This window comes from Podarcis erhardii (assembly GCF_964252035.2).
Source record: "Podarcis erhardii genome assembly, chromosome: 4".
Lineage (NCBI taxonomy): Eukaryota > Metazoa > Chordata > Lepidosauria > Squamata > Lacertidae > Podarcis > Podarcis erhardii.
Window position 1 is genome coordinate 100,315,219 of NC_138508.1, and position 24,964 is coordinate 100,340,182.

General features: G+C 39.5%; 1 protein-coding gene across 4 annotated transcripts in view; it reads left to right on the forward strand.

Moving 5' to 3' along the window:
- The window catches only part of KLHL1 (kelch like family member 1), a 129,844-nt gene that overhangs the window by 73,134 nt on the left and 31,746 nt on the right, over nucleotides 1-24,964 (forward strand). For 2 of the 4 annotated variants that reach the window (XM_081858113.1, XM_081858114.1), the window contains exons 6-7: nucleotides 10,665-10,851; nucleotides 18,699-18,926. In XM_081858113.1, the coding sequence (XP_081714239.1) occupies nucleotides 10,665-10,851; nucleotides 18,699-18,926 (415 nt within the window). The remainder of the gene's footprint in view (nucleotides 1-10,664; nucleotides 10,852-18,698; nucleotides 18,927-24,964) is intronic. The other 2 variants (XM_081858115.1, XM_081858116.1) reach the window with 1 other exon arrangement.

Genomic DNA, 24,964 nt, shown 5'->3' on the forward strand with positions numbered 1-24,964 from the left:
GGGCCAGAAGATGCTGGGCTGGTGGTAATGCTGAAAGTATAATACGTGATTGTGGCCTGGTCTCATTTTTCCAAGAAAGGCCAACCCTGAAGAATCAGCCAGATATGATAAAAGGTGCTATAAACTAGAGAGGATACCTGAGCATCTATCCATAAAGTCGGATCTAATAACATGCCAAGCTACATGTTTAGGAGAAGTGCAACCCGATCTAGAAAAGGCCAAATTCCTATTCTCCGGAGAGCTATTTGACCAAGGGAGAGAACCTCAATCTTACCTGGATTGACCTTCATTCATTGGACATTTATTGTGGACTTCTACAGTCACAGCTTAAGAGGATGGAAAGGGTTTCAAGAGGTCTATGTCATCCATATACTGATAACATTTTTCTTAAAATCTCTGGGCAGCCTTCCCCTCATAGCACTGCATTCATTCATTCATTCATTTTCATTTATAGCATATTTATTACCATCTCTATTCATGGTCAGGCCGGTGTAGAGGGAAGTTTTCCTTCATGTACCCTTATCCCAAGCAGTGTGGGACTTTAAAAGTAAGCATCAACATTTTAAATTGAGTTTGGAAATGGATAAGAAGATGTTTCTGAATCCAAGACATGTTGTTGTTGTTTAGTCGTTTAGTCGTGTCCGACTCTTCGTGACCCCCTGGACCAGAGCACGCCAGGCACTTCTGTCCTCCACTGCCTCCCGCAGTTTGATCAAACTCATGCTGGTAGCTTCAAGAACACCATCCAACCATCTCATCCTCTGGCATCCCCTTCACCTTGTGCCCTCCATCTTTCCCAACATCAGGGTCTTTTCCAGGGAGTCTTCTCTTCTCATGAGGTGTCCAGAGTATTGGAGCCTCAGCTTCACGATCTGTCCTTCCAGTGATCACTCAGGGCTGATTTCCTTAAGAATGGATACGTTTGATCTTCTTGCAGTCCATGGGACTCTCAAGAGTCTCCTCCAGCACCATAATTCAAAAGCATCAATTCTTCGGCGATCAGCCTTCTTTATGGTCCATCTCTCACTTCCATACATCACTACTGGGAAAACCATAGCTTTTACTATACGGACCTTGAATCCAAGACATATGTTCCCACAAACTGTTCCTGGTGAATAGTAAAGCAGCTATATTTTACACTAGCAAAGGTTTAGCCTTCAAAGGCATGTAAGCACATTGCAGTAATCAAAGCTAGAGGTTAGTAGGGCATGGATAAGTAGCCAAGCTGTCTCTGTCCAAAAAGAAATGCAGCTGGTGAAGCTGTCTTGGCTCATGAAAAGGTTACTGGACCATTGATAAAACCTGGACTTCCAGTGACATTGTATGAGGAATACAACCACATCCAGAACTGCTTGAACCAATGGTTAGATGAACCACCTTCCATCAATCCTTCCATCTTCTTTGGACTGAGAGTCAGTTTATTCATTTCCATCCAGTCCATTACCAATTCCAGACACTGTTCAGCACATTGACTGCGTCATTTAGAAAACCACATATTACTCTGAGGGCTTATTCCCTAGTAAGTATATAAGTATATACTTATATATATAAGTATATAAGACCACAGCCTCAGACATAACAGAAAATTGGGCGTCATGTCATTGAAAAGTCAGTTATCATACAGCATATTCATTTCTTTAAGCTCTACCACAATACAGGCATTCTTTTACAGATATTCTAGTGCTTATGCAAAATAGTAATATGGCATGACAATACAGAAATTCATTCTTCAGGTAACTATTTTAGTATGTGCAAAAATAGAATTATTTTACTCTCTGATTTCCTTCAAGTGTGGCTTTTGTAATAATGTATAATATATTTTCATTCAAGGTAAAAACATAATGTGAAATAGTCAGTGGAAAGGAAAACCAAAAAACTAATCCAGATAGATTATTATTGCATTTTTAAAAGAATTTTACTTTAAACTGAGATTACTTATGTAAAGTGTTACATTTTAAAATCTTAGCCACATAAACCCACTTAAATCTTTCAATGGAAAAATGCCAGCTTTTAATTAAAATAGATTCAAGAAGGGATTGAGAATAATTACACTGGATTTATTTTACGGCTAGCGAACTAAATCAGAATATTGGTTAAGGTGAGACTGGATCAATTGGGATAGCAAAGGTAATTTGCATTTCTAATTCATGCTATGTCATTGTGCAATGATTTCCTCATATGGATCCTTAAACTTCTCTAGAATGGAATCTCATGAGATGACCTGAAAAGATGAAGGGGGGAAAAATACATTGACGAACGTTCCTGTTAAAATAATGTGATATTTTGGGGAAAACAAAATGGAAGTTTTATTTTAAATGCTATATATTCAATAGGCCATGCAACTCAATGGGAGCACCTGGGAGTAAGCCTAAGGGACCTCAGTGGAGCTTGCTTCTGAATTGATATGCACTGAATTGTGCTTTTAGTATTTACTCCTTCTGGGTTGCATCCAGCAAAGTCATATTGTTAGCACATGGATTTCTGCTTGGGCAACAGAGCTTCCCCCTTCTTTTCCCCACTGCCCCCTCAGATTCCACAACATTTAGGAGTAAATGAGCTCTACTGACTTCAGTGGCCAACTAAGCACAAGAATTTTCAGTACAAAACACTTTGTAAAATTACATTTCAAATTGCCTTTGTTAACGAGTCTCAGATTGTGTGTTCTCATATTATTTATATAGTGATACAGCATTTTAATACCAAATATAATATGCATTTTATTTTGTTATGCAGCAGCAGAATGATATCTAATCACAAAACAATATTCTTATGCCTAGGGCACCATCCCTTGCTTGATTTTGGATGCCTTGCTTAAGTTGCTGTTGAGTGCAACATATTAATTAGAGTAGTTGAAATCATGAATAATTATAATATAGACTGCTAAAGAACCAAGGCATATTGAAAGATTCCTTACTTATTTAAATATTATGTTAATAGTGTAATGATTTGAATAATTTTGTTCCAGAAGTTGATTTTAGAATCATATAAAGGAAAATCTAAACTTGGAATAGACAAGATGTATGTTGGCTCTTAATTGAGTTGCTGTTTGTACATTAGTAATTTAACAATTATCTCCATCTTCTGCTACAAGCAACACTGACCCTGTTTAATAAAAGAATTATAAACAGTGAATAAATGAAAACTCATCTGCAATAAGTAAGAAAATGAAGTTTGCTGAGGAGCAGTAATTGGTTCTTGGATGCCACCAAGGCATTAGCAATCCATCATTCTCTTGGTTTTTTATTTATTTTAAATTTCTAGTATTTTCAGAACACTGTGTATGGGCCACAGTTTTCTCCTCCTTTTCTGTGCACCAGTGCACACATTAGATCACTGTGCAAGTAGAACTCCTGATTTAACTCTGCAATTGCATCAAGATATGAGCTGGTGTTTGAGGGTGACCTGAGTAAATATTACAAATAAACCAAAAACACATATGCTAACTAGAAACACAATAATTATATTTTCTTTTAACTAAAAATAAATCCCATGAGTCTTTCCCATGAGCCTCTGCCATCACCAGTGCCTCACTGAAGGAGAAAGCGAACCACACACCTTAGCACTGTTTGTAGGAACATGAGCCTTGCAGAATCTGGCCAGTGCTGATTCAGTCCAGCATTCTGTTCTCACAATAGCCAACCAGATGCTCATGGGAAGCCTCGCCTCAGCTGTCATTCCCAGTAACTGGCATTCAGAAGAATACTGCCTCCAACAGTGGAAGTAGAAGAACATAGACAACTTGGTAAATGGCCATTGATATCCGCCATGACCTTGTCTAGTTTGAAGCCATTCTTTTTTTTCTTTTTTTAAATATTTATTAAGTTTTCAAAGTTAATACATAATAACAGAAAAAAGAAGAAAAAGCAGAAATACAAAACATTAAAAACAATTTAAAAACAAGGAAAAAAGACAAAAAGAACATGTATAAATTCCATTTACATATTTTCTTTTACCTTACTTTCTAGGCCTCCTCATACCACCCTTTCTTATATTCCAGTTCAAAATTGTTTGTTCAGCAAGTCCTCACCATTAGATCTTTTGTTTATTTCAAATCCTTATTTTCTATCTCTTAAGCATTACAGCTGAAAACCACTTAGCTACCATCCAACATCCCTCTAGCATTCCATTCCTTAATTTTACAGTGTTTCTGTAAATAGTCTTTAAACTTCTTCCAGTCTTCTTCCACCGACTCTTTTCCCTGGTCTCGGATTCTGCCGGTCATTTCTGCCAGTCCCATGTAATCGATCATCTTCATCTGCCATTCTTCCAGAGTGGGTAGTTCTTGTGTCTTCCAATATTTTGCGATGAGTATTCTTGCTGCTGTTGTCGCATACAAAAAGAAAGTTCTATAGTTTGAAGCCATTCAAGTCAGTGGCCAGCACTACTTCTTGTGTGAGTTTGTTGGCATCAGTCTTTCTCAAGAGACAATGGAAGAGTGTGCCACCAGGTGTAAAGTCAAGTCATTGGAGAATTACAAAGCCTGCTGCGACTATAGAGAGCTATATGGGAGAGACATGTTTTATTGCAGATGGGGCATGTGAAGGCGCCTGGTTTGGCTGGTGCAGATGCACCCTGGTATTTCTTCTCTCTAGTCTCCTTCCAGCAGTCATTCCTCTTCCGGTCACTGCTGTGGAGACACGGCCTCACTGTCTCTCTCAAGAGTTTCAGTGTTTTTTTGCGCAATGTGATTGCATCAATGTCAGTTGCTGCTTTGGAAGGGTGGCCGGTTGGAGTTAGTTAGAAATCTGAAAATATGACAGTGTGTAAAAAGTCAGTATTTTCATCCAACTTCATTCTTTTGTGTATGTGTACTCTGGGAGCACTGTTGGCATTAAATCAAACACTTTTAGCTGTTTGTAGTAAGTTTTGAGCATTTTGTATTAGAAAGGACGAGAGCAGAAGATGTCTGCAAGGCTTAACTTTTGTGAACATGCCTAAGCTGGGTTTTTGTCAGAATGTTGATATGGATTGGAATAACAAATAACTACTTAGAATGCATTGCGGAGCTTTTACAAAAGCAATGATTTCCCCCCAGGTAATAAGATACCCTATTAACCTCAAAAGAATATAACCAGTCAACTAGCTGATCAGACTGAAGTGCTGCGAGAAAAGGTCGAGCAAGTGTTTTGCACTGGCTGGAAAGTATTGGCAGGTTGCAAGAGAATTTTCACTGAAAGGCATCAAGAAAATGACTGACTAAACTCAATGGGTTTATAATCAATCTACCTTGTCTTATCTAAAGAGGTTTAGAAGATATTGTGTTAGATATCTGTTAGAAGAGATTATCAAATTCCTGCAATGTAGACTCAGTGGACTGCAAAGTGTTTCAACAAGAATGTGGTTTAAAAGTTCTAGTCAGTTAGGAGCCCATTGTTAGGAACTGACATTTCTGAGAAACCTTCATTCTTATTTTCTTTAAAATGCACCTTGATCTGAATAAATCTGAAGTTGTAACCCACTGTATGTAGTACAGTGGCTATTCTTTTCAGCTGTGTTACTGATACAGAATATCAAAATGGTTACGGTAAATGATTTCTCCCCAACATATAAAGTGAAGCTTTTCATATCAAGTTCTAACAAACTTAAAAAGGTGTTAATCTAAAAATTGTTAATATAATCACCTGAGATTTCTGACCAGATACATCTAGGATTGCCCTGTAAACAAGACATTGTTCAGTGCCAAACCAAATTCTCATTAAGAGATGAAACCTAGATTGCTACACTCAACAATTAGGCCCATCACATGGAGAATAAAACTTCAGATAAATTAACCTCATTTGTGATGTATGTAAAAGGTACATTTTAAGAAACATATTTAAACACATTTTAAGTGGAGCATTATACTATGCCTCAATCCTAACTAAAACAAAGTCTATTTTGATTTGATTTAAAAAGTAATTTACCAACTAAATATAGGGCCAGACTTTGAAAAGCAGCCCAGATTTTCTATCTGCATTCATAGGTGCAAATTGAGGTACTGCTTTAGAAATTTTCAGAAGACACAATTCTGAACCCCAATAAAGATTTTTTGGGGAGAAATGTTTGCCATGTTGGGTGAGGCTTCCTTTCCACCAATCCCCCCCTTCCGTGGTATTTTTAAAAAGCACTTTACGCATGTATCTGTCTTCACCCTTTACTAATTAATGAATTTACAGTCTTTCCACACTATCTTGTTTTAAGCTAAATAAATTGTGATATTCAACTAAGTTTACTCTGAGTGAACCTATTGAAATTAATGGCCCCAATTTATTCATATTCATTAATTTAAATAGATTGACTCTTAGTAAAACTTAGTTGAATACAACCCATACGTAGGATTGCGTTGAATACCAGTTAATCTCATGAAAAGATAACACTGGTCAATAACAAATTTGTTGTCTGCGTTTTTTCAGCTGATGTAGGACGAATCTGATGCGCTGAATCCAAAAATCACATTGGTTTTGCTCAATCAGGTCAAGTTTTTGAGCTATGGCCACATGTCATTTTTTACGTTTTTGTTCACATGTACGCTTGTGTGGAGCATTTTAGAAGAAGTTGGTGGGGGTAAAATGCCATGTCAAATAATTGTTTTGATTGGAAATGATTATTTTAATGACAAGAAGTATTCAGGTCCAATAGTTCTGGGTGATTATGTCGAAAAGGGATCAGTTTGAAGTCATAAAACCTCGAAATCTTCCATAAATTGGTGCGGCAAAGCATAAAGTTGGGGGATCAAAACCCCTGGCTCACTCGAGTACACTGAAGGAGAACTATGAAGGGGTGAAGTATGTGCTGGAGAAAATTGGTTATGATCAGCATAAGTGGTTTATTTGTGTTGACCTGAAGATGGTGAACTTTTTGTTGGGACAACAGTCTGGCTTCACCAAGTTCCCATGTTTTCTGTGCATGTGGGATAGTAGGGACCGTGCTTAGCATTACATGAAGGAGGACTGGCCTGTGCGGGAGGAATTGGTGCCTTGCAGAAAAAGGAACGTCATCAACAACCCTCTGATGGACAGAGACAGAATACTCTTCCCACCGCTGAACATCAAGCTTGGCTTAATCAAGCAGTTCACCAAGGCTCTGGACAAGGATGGTGACTGCTTCACTTACTTGTGCCAGGCTTTTCCAGGATTGACCATGGAGAAGTTGAAAGCTGGCATCTTTGACGGTCCTCAGATCCGTCAGCTCATCAGAGATCCAGAGTTCGGAAACTCAATGAACAAAGTGGAACTGGAAGTGTGGAAGGCATTTGTTCTGGTAGTGAAGAACTTTCTTGGCAACAATAAGGCCAGAAACTACGCAGAACTTGTCAACAACATGCTGACTGCTTTCAGAAACCTGGGCTGCAACATGAGCGTCAAGATGCACTACCTATTTTCACATATGGACCGGTTTCCTGAGAACCTGGGTTCAATGAGTGACGAGCAGGGGGAGAGATTCCATCAGGACATGAAAAGATGGAGACCATGTATCAGGATCGCTGGGACGCAGTCATGATGGCTGACTACTGTTGGACTCTGAAGAGAGACCTCCCTGCCGCTGAGCATTCCAGGAGTTCCAAGAAACAGAAGTTCAAGCCCTGAAGTTTGAAAAATGGTGAAGCAACATGCAATTTACGTGTACTTACCTTTATCAATGTCCACCATTCAGTTTACAGTAATTGATGTTTCTATCAGGTAATCAATATATGTTGTTGGAAAAACATTTCTTTCTCTTAAAAACATATTTAGGATGATATGTGTTGACAAAAATCAGCTGATAATGCCACAAAAATGTAATCGATTTTGTCACAAGATCTGATTTTTTTTCAAATCAACATAGCACAAAAACCTGACCTGATGGAGAGAAACGGATGCCATTTCCTGATTCAGCAGTGCAAAAATACCCTAAATCAGTTGTAGAAATCTAGACAACATTCAAAAAGTAAAAAAATTGTTGCTCAGTGTAATCTTTCAACATCTCTTCTGCTTATCTTTCTTTGAGTGTTTTGTTTTTAACATTTTGTCCATATTTTCCTGCCATTAGCTTATACTAGTCATGACTCCTCTGTTGATAAACAAATTGACTTGCATTGGTTATGCACAACAACAAAGAATTTCATTGTCCTTGAATCATTCAACATCTGCATCAACTGCTTTCTCATTGCAGAGAAGAATTCAGTGTGAACATGTTGCAAGAAATTGATAAATTTTGTTTCTTGGTTTTAAAACTGGATTCTCATGCTTTTGTTTCAACGACTTTCGTCCCTTTTAATGACCAAGCATAGGATTTGGTGAAATGTTTACAATGGTGCCACATTGGGAATGGATGAAGGCATCTATGGAATTCCTCTCTGCACAATGTGATTATTCTCAATATTTTTTCCAAGCTCAAACAGAACAATTCTTCTTCTTCTTTAATAGAATCTCTAATTCTGTTAAAGTAATTCTACCACTAAGTACACTCTTCTGCTTGTGTTTCCTATGTACAAAACGCTTGGTAAGGGTAAATCAACACATTATATTAAATGTGTGGCTGTTAGCACTTATAGAGAGCTGCATGTTTTTTCTCTTCCACCTATAACTCTAAGGCAGCTTACCCATGTCCTCCAGAAATTCTGTTGCTATGCTTTCCTACGACACATAATTGCCTGCTGGTGACAGGGAATGCTGTCAAACACACTACATTGTGATGTCATGATATGAAAGTTGTGTCTTAGGTCTTAGAGAGAGAGAGAGAGAGAGAGAGAGAGGGAAATATACTGTTCTTTCCATTGATTTAAAAATTGTCCGATTGATGCAGATACATTCTTGTATTACTTATTTCTGAACAAGCTATTTACTCAACTCCCCTGGGGATACATAGCATGGAAGGGAAGTTTATGATAGAGCTAGGGCAGCAGCTAATTAAATTTTAGTTATTCCATGCAACACTTTGGGAAGATGAAATGTACAGGGGCGGGAGCCCAGTATTTGCTTTGCTGACTTATTGAACCAACATTACAGGTTAATTTCCTGTGTAGGAGATTTTTCTAGCATCAGCCACATTTTCTAAATTTATCTAAGGCAGATAGTAAAACAAGTTATCAATTTTGACTATTTTCTGAGAAAATGTGTACGCTTCTGTTATTGTGGCTATTATTTTTAAAGTTACTACAAGGATTGACATTCGCTCCAAGGTTGCCTTTCTGGATATATTAGAATTAAATTAATTTGACCTCGTGTTTCTTAAGCATCATTTGGTAGCATTGTGACCCAGCAGAGAATGTTCCCGTTTGCTCATAACGGTAAGCTGTGGTCTAAAACAAACCATGAGTTATCTGCCACACATAACAAGCATGCTGGTGCACACTGCTCTGCGGCCTGTGCATTCTCTCCCAACCATGGTTTGCTTTCCCCAAACATACTACAAATGCTGGTTTCCACATAATCCGAAGATAGTGCTGTAGTTTGTTTCCTTCCAGCATGGCACCGGGGGGGCGGGGGGGAGGCAAATGCAACTGAACAGCATAAACCATAGTTTATGGTTTATCATAATGACAGTCATACTTTACATTGTGGGTGCCCTTTGTGGGATCATGCGTGGTGCTACAGTTCCCAGGGAGCTTACTGGCAAACAGGAGCTGGCTTCCCTCTCAGTGTTAATTTTTCGAGATTCACGCCCAGCCTCAGTAATCAAGTTTCTTGCTGGGAGGTGGGGCCAGCCCCATTTATAAATAGGGGGTGGAGCCGAAATAGCCAGGCAGTTGGCTCTGGAGATTCACCCTCCCTACCCTCCCTATGTTTAATGTTTCTTGTTTGCAGGTTAACTTTTTCTTCCTGTTTAGCGGACGCTGCTACGGTCTTTGACTGGTTGCTGTTGAAGAGCTGGGAAGAAATTTTCCTGCATTGGCAGGTTTTGTCTTCCCCATAGCAATTCGTCACAACTTTGATGGGTATGGCCTTGGGTGGAATCCTTTAGCCTTTTCTTCCCTATGGGTTTGTGTGTGTGTGTGTGTGTGTGTGTGTGTGAAGTGGTGACTCACCCCCTGCGGCAGTGATTCCAGGGTCCCCTCTTAGAGGGGTTATATATATGGGTGTCACTGGCCATACACTGAAAGGTCATCAGTGAACTACCCTGCGTGTGGGGATATGGGCTGGGCTGCCTGCTACACTTATGTCTCACAGAGCACCCCATATCCCATTTACCCTGATGAGCCCCAGTTCCCCCTGGCTGTGGGACTGGGAGGGATACACTCCCAAGGCCTAAGCCAAGGTCTTCCTGCATTCGGAAGTTTAATAAAGTTGTGGCCTAATTTTAATTCAATATAATGTCAGAGTCTTTATTCCTTTCTTGTGATCCCTGGGGGCTGGGGCTGTTGTCGCCTGGTCATGCAATGTGTAAACCAGGTTAGTATGTCTCACATGAATTTGATACCTGGAAGTTCAAGTCTCTGCTTAGTCCTTAATTCATTGTCTGAACTTTTATTTTCTCTGTATACCCCATACACACCATACAGCATCTGTGTGACTCAGTGAACAGAGCACGTTGAAGATAGACTGGGGGAATACATATTCAAACCCTGCTTAGCCTTGAAGCTCATAGTGCATCCCCCAGCCCAAGTCCTACTCATGTCACTGAGGCTTGTGCAAGCAGAACTCTCCAGGAGTTGGGCTATAAGGAATGGGATGTCATTACTAAATCACAACTCATATAATTCACAGATTTTAGCTGACCTAGAAAACCACGCACTTTTTAAAGATGACCTGGAATGTCAGAAGCTGATTCTGGAAGCCATGAAATACCATCTCTTGCCAGAAAGACGGACTCTTATGCAAAGCCCAAGAACTAAACCAAGAAAATCCACAGTTGGGACCCTGTATGCAGTTGGAGGAATGGACAACAACAAAGGTACTAATTAACAATTATTGATTTGATAAAGACAGTTGGCAGAATAGTCCCCATCCCCCATCTCTCCGTCGGAGTGTCTGGAATCCTTCATGCAGGAAAAAAATCTACAATGTAAATTGTATTGTGGGCTAAACGGTAAAATCTCTTTCAATCTCAATAAATAATTGAGTAGTTTAATAGAAAGGGCAGAATACTGATTGCTCTTCCATCAGGTGTTTCAATCTGTTTCATTGTTCTAGAAGAAGAAACACCAAGGGAGTTAGCTGGGTCGCAAAATAAAAATGTTTTTTTAAAAAAGTAATAATGTCAGACACACTGTGATTGAAAAGGTGGGGAGGAGAGAGAAATCCTGGATTCAAAGCCCTAGGTTATCTCAGCTCTCAATGAATCATTGTCTGGAGGTGAACACAGGGAAAAGAAAACTTTAAAATAACCCAAGCAAGAAATTCAACTATAAAAAAATCAGACATTATAGTAATGGGAAGAGATAAAAGCTGATTTACTGAAACATTAATTTCAAATATCCTATTCCTTAATCTTACGATTAAATCTAAAACTATCAAACAAATGAGATTTTGATAAACACATAAACTGGATGTCCTATGGGTATAGGACGAGTTACAAAAAAAATACTCCCCCCCTTAGTATTTGTAAAGGTGGACAAATACTCATAGGTCTATGGCTTCAAACGCAAAAGCATTCCTTCTTAATTGTCAAGACATATGTGGGCAACATCCAGTGATGTCTGTCCACTTGCTCAGTGGGACTAATGGTTTCTCTTCTCCCCATTTAGCCCTCAAATATGCTCTGGAGGGTCCTTCACATCCCAACCTTTATCTTTAATTAGTTTTCCTTTATCCATAAGTGTGCACAAAGGGAGTAGAATTTTGTTCCTGTTAACTTCAGACAGATTGCAAAAGTTACTCACTATTAGGTACTACTGGAAGAGCCACATAAGAATGGTTGAGATGACAACGGTGTATGATGTGTCAAGGTCTTAAGGTTGCCAGGAAGCAGTAGCAGAAGCTCAGACGTATTAAGTGAACAGCCTGGGCGTGTATGCATTGCTAGAAATTTCTGTGGTCTTAAGAATAAAATAAAGGTAGTGGCCTTGTACCAAGCAATACTCTGGGTCCATCTCCTTCAGTTTTGTTGGCCATAGCAGTGGTTCTCTAGGGTTTCATGAAGGACTTCTGCCCTAGACACCAGCAATTGAACTTGGGACCCCAAAGGTAGTGTCAAACTTCATGGAGTCCTTCTTGGCTGAGCCAACCTAAGCAGAAGGAAAACAAGCCTTTAAAATAGTGTTTTGAGTCACACCACACCTTTACTGGCTTACCTGGCTCAGGGATGCCAGGTCACATGACTGAGTTGAATGCTTTTAAGTTCCAGCCTGAGACCCTCCTCTCTGGCCCTGCCCCTGCCATGCCTCCAAGACACCCACTTTTTCAAGGCTTAATCTGGTTTAGGGTCTGCTCAGCTAGCAGGGTGTTAGCTCAGTTGGGACGGAAGAGATATGCTGTTGTATCTCCATCTGGGTTGGAAACCTCCTGGCTCAGCCAGAGATCTTCTGGATCCCCACTCTGCTCATCTGCACAGGACTGCAGCCTTAAAATAGTGTACTGGTGACAATTCATTTCTAGCACAATATTACGTATTGTGATTTGCTGACACAGCTCTTGGTGCTCAAGCTGCTGATCAGGCTAAAAGTCGAGGAGCATGTTGAACATGGATGTTTTAATTATGTGTGGGATTTTCATTTTGCCATTAGTTATAGAAGATTTCAAGGTCTATCTTACCTTCCATCTTATCGAATATCAACCCTGTTCTCTATAACAGATAAAACATTGAGCAAACATTGAACAAACTACCAAACATTGAATGGTTGTCACCCAGAGAACTCAGTAGTGGTGTAACTCAGAAATATAATAAATGTAAGAACTGGGCAGCACTCTCTTTGCTCTGATAGGTGTGATGTTAGAGACACTGCTTTAATAGACAGAGCAGCATGTGGATTTTAGCTCTCCAATTGCTCCCTAGAGTGAACCATTTTATACAGAACATGAAAGAGAACCTAATTAGTTCTTTATAACTTCATATAATAGCCACTTTTTTGCTATGAAAGTTTATCACAGCAAGCCATTCTTTATGCTAGCTTATAGTTCTAAAGAAAAGCTAATTAATGTAACCACTTGCACATGTGGCCACTCCACTGGTGGTCTCAGTGTGGTCCAACATCAAAAAACACTCTACACCAGGTCAAGAAGGTTATGGATTCACCAGATGGAGTATAGATGCCCGAGGGATGAGTGGAAAAACAACAAAAAGCAGAGAGAAAGCTAGGATGATAAGCATGAAGAATGTAAGTTGGAGAGGGACTTCCCACTGTCAGCAGGTGGTTTAAGTAGGAGAACAGAATGCCTTTCTAGAGTAAAGCAATGGAGGTTTGATCCTTTGTCATCCATTTTGACTGCATAATGCAGCCATTTGAATTCCACAGGATGTGGTTTATCCTCTTCACACGGAAGAGAGAGAGAAAGGGGAGGGGGAACTTCTTCCTTCAGCCCCCTGATGAGATAATAATCATGATGGAAAACTAACATTTTGCAAATTATTTGAAAATAATTTTGCTCTCTGAAATCAGTCTCTGTGGATACTTCCTCTGCGTATTTGCAAATGGAAATGTGAATTTCAAAATATTAATCTTGCAGAAGGGATGTTGATCTCTTGAATGAATCTTCATGTAGTGGCATGGGTTTCAGGTGTTGTTCTCTAGGTGAGCAAGTAAGGCTAATTCTTAAATCCACTTCCTTGAGGATAACCCCACTGAACTCAGTGGGACTGGTTCTGAGTATACAGATACGTATAAACGTACAATTTTTCCATTTATTTATTTAAAACATTTGCCCCCAACCTTCAGTTCACATCCCAAGGAGGCTGGTGATAAGGCTTGTGGTGCAATCCAAAATGACAATTTGAAAGTGAAAATGCTATGTTTATGCTCATATTTCATCCAAAATGAAATATTTCTGTTAATGTATCATGAGTTTTGCTAAAAATTCATGAGTTACAAATATGAGCGGAAACCTCTGCAGCTGCAGAAGCTACCTGTCCACAGTCCGTGTGTGTGTGTGCGCCCAGATATATTCAGATGTAGTGGCATAGCAAGCCAAAAATTCAGTGGGGAGTGAGGAACAGGAATAAGGCACCACCTTGGTATAGATACTACATATTTTTTTATTCATTTATTTCAGTGGTTTTTATGGGACAAGAAGAGGGGCTGCAATCAGGAGAATCACTGTGAGAGCATGCTTGCCTAACCTAGCCCAGTTTTTTTTTGGGGGGGGGTGGATGAGACAGTCTGCAATGCAAGCAAGTATATTGCCCCCATTTGCTTCTCTTGCTTTCTGAGCTTACAACAGGTCTGGAATTTCTACAGAACAAGCAACTCCTGGTTCTAATGGTGTAGAACCAGGAACAGATTTTGTTGCTGTTAAAATAATTTTCATCACATTAACTCAGGGGTCAGCAAACTTTTTCAGCAGGGGGCCGGTCCACTGTCCCTCAGACCTTGTGGGGGGCTGGACTATATTTTGAAGAAAAAAATATGAAAATGAACGAATTCCTATGCCCCACAAATAACCCAGAGATGCATTTTAAATAAAAGCACACATTCTACTCATGTAAAAACACGCTGATTCCCAGATTGTCCGCAGGCCAGATTTAGAAGGCGATTGGGCTGGATCCGGCCCCTGGGCCTTAGTTTGCCTACGCATGCATTAACTCATACTGGAAAAAAAGGTTTTCTCACACCCTCTTTGGTACTGATCCACTCTGATGTCTCAATATAAGCTTTGCACACAGCAAGGCTGCTGCTTTACAATGTAGAACTCACTTCAATGGGCAAATGTTCCTTAAGCCAAAAAATAACAACTATACTAATAATGGATTAGTTAAAAGTTAAGATTACTGGAAATGTATGTTAGGGCTTATTAAACACCGTTTTCCATTTTAAAATGCAAATCAGCATGATACAGTTTTTTAGGAGTTTGGCGAACCCAAACAGGAAAAGTTCGGTTTTTCAGCTCTGCTTTTCCATTCTGGGGTGCAGTGTTGAGGTGCAGAGATTGGATTCTGTACATTCAGAATAGAAATGCCTCCAGGGTGAATCTCTTTACAGTTACTGTTGCATTGTACCATCTGAAACTATCAAGAAGAACAAGAAATTGAGGTCTATAGCTATAGGCTCTGTAAATCATTTTTCTTCTTGAAGCTCTTTCTGCTGATTCTGCTCCTGCCGAAGTTGCTGCTGACATCTACCTTTGACCATTTTGTTCAAGATTTAGAGATGTTGCTTTGAGTAGGTGCAAACTGATGACCTTGGCCTAGTGATCTGCAACAGTCTGTGTTGAAATAAAAAGATATCTGTTGAGGTGGAACGAATGTGATTGAACTGGGTTATTGACACAGATATCAAGGAGAATTTATTCAGAGGAAGGAAAGAACCTAGGCAGCAGAAAAGGGGAAGATTGCTTTCTTTTTCTGCTTGCTTGTTAAGGCAGATTTCACAGGATATGTCAAAGTTATGCAAACTATGGTTTAATTTTACTTTTTAGTTGAAAATGGACACAACCATTTCCTGATGTGTACATTTACTGGACTGAAATACTGCATGGGGTTCATTCTAGAATGGTATATATATAAATCCCGAAACTCTGGAGTAGCTTTCCTTTTGGAATCAGCAAGTGGTGACATATATATATATATATATTGTCAGGGAACTGCCATCGGAAAGGCAGGCGGTGGAGGGGCTCTCGGAAGCTAGGAGAGACTCAGCAGCAGAGGAAGGCACCAGCAGGGGGAGAGAGGGAGCTCCCAAAGAAAGAGAGTCGGAGGGATGGCTCAGGGAGACTTCTAGCGAAAACAGTGGTGAGGTCTCAGGACCTCCTGTAGGCACACCCATAAACTGTCGCGCCGAGAATCCCGAAGACGCGTTTCCGTCAAGGAACTTTTATGTTGGAGTAGATTCCGCAGACGCCCACTGTCGGATTCTGCCAGCGATTAAGGGAGTCATGCTTAAGGGGCTCCGCTGTAGACAGAGTCTTGAGAAACATGCCCAAGATCTGAGGGACTGAACTTTTACGCACAAGTAGCTCATCATCCCATCACATATATATGTGTGTGTGTGTGTGTGTGTGTGTGTGTGTGTGTGTAAAAGAACCCCTGGCCATTAGGGGCAGTCATGACCGACTCTGGGGTTGCAGCGCTCATCTCGCTTTATTGGCCGAGGGAGCCGGCGTACAGCTTCCGGGTCATGTGGCCAGCATGATTACGCCGCTTCTAGCGAACCAGAGCAGCGCACAGAAATGCCATTTACCTTCCCGCCAGAGCAGTATCTATTTATCTACTTGCACTTTGACATGCTTTCGAACTGCTGGTTTGGCAGGAGCAAGGACCGAGCAATGGGAGCTCACCCCATCGCGGGGATTTGAACCGCCGACCTTCTGATCAACAATATATATAGTAATGCCTGTCAATTTTGGGGTGAACTGTATATAAATTTAGACCACCCTTGGGCAACAAGGAAGAGAAGGGCAAAATTGGGAATTGTGAAACCCCACTGATGAACTCCACTTGTCCAGGGGTGGACAGTCTGTTGTCAAGGCACAATTTGCATTTCCATGGTCCCAGACAGAAATGTGTGTTTTTCGTGGGGAGCAAGCTGAACACCTATTGTAGCAAGCAGTGGAATGTCATGTTGTTTAATGCTTTGTTTTCTGTGCCGAATATATAATTCATAGTACAAACTACCGTGGTAATCGATTCCTCAAAAACTTTCTTCCTCTGGGCACTTTATAATTTTTTATAATTTCATTTGGTGCAGCTTACCTTATGGTTCTGAGGGGGCCATGTGGGTTGCATGTGTACAGTGGTGCCCCACAAGACGAACGCCTCGCAAGACGGAAAACCCGCTAGACAAAAGGGTTTTCCGTTTTGGAGGCGCTTCGCAAAACGAATTTCCCTATGGGCTTGCTTCACAAGACGAAAATGTCTTGCGAGTTCCTGCGGGGTTTCCCCCCCTTTCCTCCCCCCTTTTCCTAAGCCCTAAGCCGCTTATCAGCTGATCCGCTGATAAGCCGCTTATCAGCTGATCCGCTAAAAGCCACTAAACCGCTAATAGCGCTAATCCGCTAAGCTGTCAATGGGCTTGCTTCGCAAGACGAAAAAACCACTATACGAAGAGCCTCACGGAACGGATTAATTTCGTCTTGCGAGGCACCACTGTATTTTTCTTTCCATGGAGCATTTCCTTGGTGCTCAGCACCCTCTCCAGCAGCATATATTTCCTGACCTGAAAAGCCCTGTGTGAGAAGTTATATCACTCAACCTCTTAACCACTTTGAAAGTAAGGAATACACATTAAAAACCCTGCATCTTGCCCATGAGAATTTTGCTGGACATTTCTCTCCCCTTTCATAACTTCTTCAAATGCAATTTCATTCATTGTAAACTGAAGAAGAATTTTTGGCACATTACCCATTAAAACAAAGTAGCTGTGCAACCATATTTTGTGTGCAAAACATACAAAACTACAATTAACAGTTGTTTGGTAATTTTTAAAGGCAAAAAATAGTAGCATACACTTAGCACAGACTGAGATACTTTCAACCATTTGAAAATGCATGCCGTGTTAATCTACTTTGCAATACCAAAAAAAGTGTTTGTACTCAGTTGTTTCTAATTAGTGAATTAATTCATTTATATCAGTTTCAGTTTTGAATTAAGGACTGTGAAAAAAACCCACCTTAAGATAATTGAATGCAGAAATTAGTTCATATTTCTTGTAGCTGAGCAAATTAGAATGGAATTTAATATATCCAGTTGGGCATCCACATTATTATTGTTCTGTTACACTGGGATTCAAATTACATCTCTTTTTTTATTAAAAACTTTAGCTTTGACAAAGTTTATTTTCATTTGTATCATTGCAGTTTATTTGCTAAAGAACATTTATTCATAGATATAGCTATAGACATAGACATAGATATAAATATAGATATAGATATAGATATAGATATATTACAAAGAATAACTTTTTTATCATACTATGAGGAAATAGATTAGAAACATTTAATTGCAAACTATAATGAATGCAGCTTTCTATGTAGGGGCAATTAGTGGTTGGAAAGGAGGCATGACTTGGATACGCAAGTGTGAAAACAAAGCAGAAAAGGAGTTAAGTTGATACTAGTAATCTTTCCTTTAGAGTATTTTAAATTCAGCTCATTTAGACATCCTCTCCATAAAAATATGCAATGCATTATTTTATTTTCTACTGATTGAGACTGTGAATAGACTCAGAGCACTGCTTATGTTACAGTTAAAGTGTGGGAAGTGAAGCAGCATAGCTTATTTTTGTACAAGTTGGAGGAGCTATAGCAGGATAGAAAGTAGATAAAGAAGAATCATTTGATTTTTGGTATCAAACAAAAGTCCAAATCAGACAAATAAATATGGTGAAACAGGGTGTTTACATTTGGTGTAAATTCTGCCATCAAATCACTAACTATCAGTAAAATCTGGTATGAACCGACTGCCAAGTTTTTCATCTCCATAGTGAAGGGGATTGCAAAATTAGTCCATTACTATCATTTGGATTCACGAGCTTGTAATTATTGGGTTTTTTAATTCATTTTCAATAAAAGAGACATCAAATTTTAAGGGCATTTTCCCCATAGATAGTGCCTTTTCCCATTACAAAAAGAAACAGTTGAGGAGATGTATTCTATTTTTTGTCGGTAAATCATGTAAATGCTGTTATTAAATACATTATTGATTTTTCTTAGCAGGTGCTACAACCATAGAGAAGTATGATCTCAGGACAAATATATGGATCCAAGCTGGAGTGATGAATGGCAGAAGGCTGCAGTTTGGTGTAGCTGTCATTGATGACAAACTCTTTGTTATTGGAGGCCGAGATGGTTTAAAGACGTTAAACACAGTCGAATGTTACAATCCAAAGACAAAAGCATGGACTGTTTTGCCTCCAATGTCAACCCATAGGCATGGCTTAGGTAAGTATTCAGTTTCCCAAAGCTATCTGTATATATGAAAAATGTAGTCAGCAATGTCAGATGCATTGATCACAAGCAATTTCAGTACATGTGCATACCTATATTTATGCAGAAATGCACGAAGGAACTTAGGTGCAGGCTTGTGTAAACAACTGAAATAATATCTGAATATGGTTGGCATCCTAGAGTATGATAATGACTGGACTGAACTGCTTCTCAAATAGTTCTGTTGAAGTTGTTGTAAAGTCAGTGGTAAGCCATCGTAGCTAAATGATGTGACTAGTAAACAAGCCATGATTGTGGAGACAGCCCAGTGAATAGGACATACATATCACATCCCTATCATGTGTTTAGAAGCCTGGACAGGTAAAAGTATATATAAGAGTGCTCATGGTACTTTGTGTAAGTGTTCATCTATGTGTGTACCAAATTCTAGCCCATTCTGGCATAGTTTTATTATATATGCAACATCAATAGAACATGGTTATAGGGCCACCAAGAACACATGGCGATTTGTTGGAATGATACCTTGGTTAAAAAACTGAAATGACTTAAAAGTTAAATGGAACCAAACAGATATAGGTGCTTCTGTGGAGGCGATTGTAAAAATAAAAAAGTGTGTATAAATCATTGTTTATTATATATATGCATTTGAATTAAGAAAAGGACTAAAAACAAAAGCCTGTATTTTACTGACTTGCAATATGGTGGCCTTAAAATATTTGTTGGTTATCCTACTGTGAGTAAAAATTGAATCATATCATTTTTTAAAAAATCCTGGGGTGCCTAATCTGTGCCCCTCTGGATATTGGACTACAGTTCCCATCCCCTGCAGCCATTGTCTATGCTGGCTAGATCTGATACACCTGGAGGGGCCAATATAAGCTTCCAGTGGTTTGAATCAGTAACTATCCTGTTACTACCCACATATCCCTAAATTATTTAATCCTCCTTTTCAGAGTATTTCTTTTGTTATCAGACATTCCCTCTATTTCCAGTGTTCAGGTGTCATTGCTGGGTTAGTTGAAACACCACCACCCATATGCAAGAGGTGGGTATCAGTAGGCTTGGCAGAGTCCCAATGTTTGCAGAGTACCCCCCACCCCCACCCCCCAAAAAGACTAATGATAAAACATCTAATGGGCAGGCAGGAGGGGGATAAAATGGAATATCTTGAAGGAAGGAGTGGCTGGCTAACTAGAGGAATTTCATGTTCCGTTTCCTATTCTAACCCTTTTGGCACTTTATTTATTTATTTTTTAACGAGAAAACAGCTGTCTTTGTTCACATCTACTAAGTTCATTGACACCAAAAATAATAACACGGGTGCATAATTGGCTTTTAAAATAACTGTATACCTTGCACATGGCAACAGAAGATCATAACAGATTGCACATTTTGTAGGTGAACTTCAAAATACTGCCTTAATTTTCAGCTTCTAAATGATTGTTATTTCATTCAAAGAAAGGTCTTTGTAGCTATAGCTCAGTGATCAAACACATTTTTTATCGTTAGAAGGTTGCCGCTTCAGTCCCTGGCATATTCTTTTGAAGGTTCTCAAGCAGCAGACTGGGAGAGACCTTTAGCTGACACCTTGCAGAGTTGCTTCCAGTCAGAGACAATATGAGCTCAATGATCAATGTCTATAGTGAAAGGAAGCACCAGAACTTCAGAAGGAGAGAGAGAGAGAGGCTGCAGTCTAGGAAATCTTACTTTTAATAAGTGTTTCTGTTCAAGGATTAGTTTTCCAGGTGCTAAGGTTGTAGTCCTTCCTCCAATAAATGCAACTATCATGAACATTAACTATTATATGATTCTGCTACAATGCAAGTTGTGAAAAAAGCTTAGCGAAAAATATTTTGCATCAGTGGTTACAATAATATAGACGCCATTTGGATAGCTTTGAACAGCACATTGTGATGGGATAACAGCAAAAGATTATGATGGTTGCTCCCATTCCCTTCCAACCTCTCCCACAACTGGGATACCCTAGGGGGTGCTGGCTCTTTAACATAAGGGCAAAGAACATGTCTACCAGATTTGAAGGACTTTGAGCTGGAAGAAGGAAGAGGAATAAATTCTAGACTCTCATATTTATGTATCCAGGGGCTTGAATTGCTTGTTTCCCTTATAGCAAGGCTCTTCTACAGCTCTGCTTTCACCGCTTTCTCTGCTTTCTGCCTGGACAGAAATATGAAAATTCATTTCATTGTTTCTCATAAAAAGTAAATTTGGGAAACTTGCATTGTACAAAAAGTTCAGCTTAATTCCTAGCAATGGATTTTCTCTCTCGTTGTTTTACCATTCTAGGACAGCCGTGGCACAATACCCTTTCCTCTGCCATAAATTTCTTCCTTTTATAAGTCTATTTCAATTAATTGGCAGTAGATAACTTTAACAATCCTTTCAATCTCTGCAAGATAATTTGTATTGCATTTTAAATCAAGGTCTAGTGATGGTTAGCAATATTCTTATTCCGTTTTCTTATTCTTTTAATCACAGACTATAGCAGTTTAACAACAGGTCTGTCAGTGTTTGCAGTGGATTAAATCACTGTGCAATGGGGACATAGTCCAATCATTTATATCCTAATCAGCAATTTCTTAGAGTTCAACAGCATTTTCCAACAGAAATGTGGATATAATCCCTGCTTATTATGCTGACTCAACAATTACAGACAGTGATTATTAGCAAATAAATCAGCGCCTAAAATACATACCTTTGCAATGCTATATTATATATGTCTGGGGAGAAATAAGTCCCACTGAGTTCAATGGGGCTTACTCCCCAGAAAGTGGATATAGGATTGCTGTTTTAGTTTTCCATAATATAGGCTTTCTTGTGCAATTGACATTTGGTTGGAGGTGGGTGGGTTAGATATTATAATATATACTTAAATTGTTGAGTAGTTCTGTAGTACTATCAGATTTAGTCTACCAGACTAAAGGTAAAGGTACCCCTGCCCGTACGGGCCAGTCGTGTCCGACTCTAGGGTTGTGCACCCATCTCACTTAAGAGGCCGGGGGCCAGCGCTGTCTGGAGACACTTCCGGGTCACGTGGCCAGCGTGACAAAGCTGCTCTGGCGAGCCAGCACCAGCGCAGCACACGGAAACACCGTTTACCTTCCCGCTAGAAAGCGGTACCTATTTATCTACTTGCACTTAGGGGTGCTTTCGAACTGCTAGGTGGGCAGGAGCTGGGACCGAAAGACGGGAGCTCACCCCACCGCGGGGATTCGAACCGCCGACCATGCGATTGGCAAGCCCTAGGCGCTGAGGTTTTACCCACAGCGTCCCCCTTGTACCAGACTAAAGCTTCCCCTAAATTAAGGTTTGGAGAACTGTTGATCAGTAGTCAGGCTGCTGCATACACTTCTACCAGTTTGGCTTGACTACCTGGTATTTGTAAAAGCAGAGAATCCATAAAATTACTTCTGCTACAATTAGCAAGTACACTGCTATGCTATTGGAACCTATAATTTGTCAAACAAAATTTTATCTTCCCTTATACATGAGTGATATAGTCTAGGAGCTATGTATTGACCCTTCTTTTCAACTGAATTATCTTTCTTTTGTATATATTTTACTCCTTACATGCTATTGCCCCCATGCACCGGGGACTATACTGGCTCCCCATTAACCAACGAGGTTGTTGGGAGGGGCCATGTCTACTATGTGTTGCCTCTTCTTCTTCAGCTCTCCCCTTCTACCCAAGATAACAGCTCCGTGTGCACCAAGTTGTTTCACAGAACAATGTGACACCTAAGTGTACTTTGACTAGTTTATTATCATTAGTTAAATTAATATTTTTAACTGTGTTTGTATAATGGCTTAATCTTATAGAAATCCAGAGAATTCCTTTTGTCAAAGCCATACCAATGAAAGTATCTCATTTTAAATTTTTGGCCACAAAAATTGTGTTGGTGAATCCAAGATCCCTGTTGTTGTAAATAATATAGCACAGCGTGACCTCAAGGTGAGGTCATTTCAGGTAATGCTGATATATAGAGCTCTGATGGAACACTTCATGCAATTGATCTGTTGATACTTCCTTTTATTTTCTGCCTGTTTCTAATGCCAAGAGACTAACCAAAGTAGTCGTTTTTCTCTAGGATATATATTTTCTCTAGATACTCATTGTTCTTCAGAAGTTAAGAGGTAGCTCTGTTGCATAGGTGAGCCCTGTTGCTCTTTCAAACAAATGGTTGTCTCCTTTCTGGCACAGCTGATAAACATTATTCTATAGCCAAACTAATGTGATGTGGGAGATGAATTAAGTCATTTCCTGACATCTTTTTCTTTTGCTAACAGCAGCCTTGGGAGGGCTGAGAGTTCAGTCAGGGCCATAGCTTTGGAGCATGGAATCTACTCCTTTCCCTTCATGCTATGTCTCTAATCTAAACTGGCTCCCTATTAACTGTGCAGAGAGAAATATGCATCTATCTATATCTTTATTCCTTATGCAGTCAATAGATTCAGGAGAGCAATAAAAGAAACAGCAACAGTAAAGGGCCAGGAATACTGTGCTGTGTGTGCGGAAGGGAGCAATATGATAAAATGAAGTAAGAGCAAAGAAGAAGAAATAACTGAATGGCCAAAAAACAATCTTCCCCTTCACTTTTGGGAAATAAAAAATGACTATAACTTTTCTATCTTTTGATAGAAGATAAAATTTCCAGGCATTGTAGCACATCCTGTGTGGATAAAGCATGTCAAATTACAGACAAAAAGGTGCATGGACTTTTAGACAGCACACATTTAAAATTTGCCTTTTTTAAAAGGGGGAAAATAAATATATATAACGTTATCACTTTGGGCCATCACTTCATCTTTTGGATGCATAGTTAACTATGCACAAGTGAATATGGACTTTCTTTTATCTGAGAAGGGCAGGGTAGAATAGCTCCCTATCCATTTTTATCACATCCTACATTATTCACACTTTTTTTTCTAAATTAAAAAGCCCCAAGTGTGATCTTTCTTCATAGATGAGCTGCTCTAACCCCTTGATAATTTTTGACTGCCCATTTTTGAACCTTTGCAGATCTACAGTATTCTGTTTGGGGTTAGGTGACCAGAACTGTACACAGTATTCCAACTGTGGTCTCATCAGAGATCTGTATAAAGACATTGCAAACTTTGCAGTGCTCTGTGAAACATCTTTCCTAACTATCAATAACATGGAATTAATCTGCTTCTCAGCTGCCTCACACTGGGTCAGCATTTTCATTATTTTCATTATGCTATATACTATAGCCCCAAGGTCCTGGGCCTGGTCAGGCACTGCTAATTTAGACCCCATGAAATTAAGATCTCTTACCCCATTGTTCCTCATTGATCACTTGCTTGCATTGCATTTTCCATTTTACTGCCAATTCATCCGTTTGAAGAGAACACCTTGACCCTCTTCACAATGCCTTGTTTTAACCACGTCAAACAATTTGGTATCATCAGCAAACTTGCCCACCACACTGCTGCTTGGTTTATTTATTCATAACAATATTTATATACCGCTGTATCATCAAGATATATCACAGTGATTTACAACAATATATAAATATAAAACCAAGCAATAAAATCAGAAAAAGTTAAAAGCAAAAAGGAAATTAAAAACATTGTTGTTGATACTGTATCTATTTTTAAATCAATGTGTATAGGAAAAACAACAACACACCATCATGGACATGGTAGATATACAAAAGGGAAAAATATCATACGTAAAAAGAGCATTAGCATCTAATCATAAGGAAAAGAGTTAGAGGGTAAAATAGACAAATGAGAGGAAAACAAATGGAGGAAACACTAGTTAAAGCTGCTTGCAAATGTATTTATACTTTATGGGGACTATATTGAGATCAGGGTTTCATATGCTGGTGCAACTCCAGCTGAACGGAGGATGTGAGAGTTAAGCCAACATAACCCAACTGCAGAGGCAGTGAGAGATTTTACTTTCTTGGGCTCCATGATCACTGCAGATGGTGACAGCAGTCATGAAATTAAAAGACGCCTGCTTCTTGGGAGAAAAGCAATGACAAACC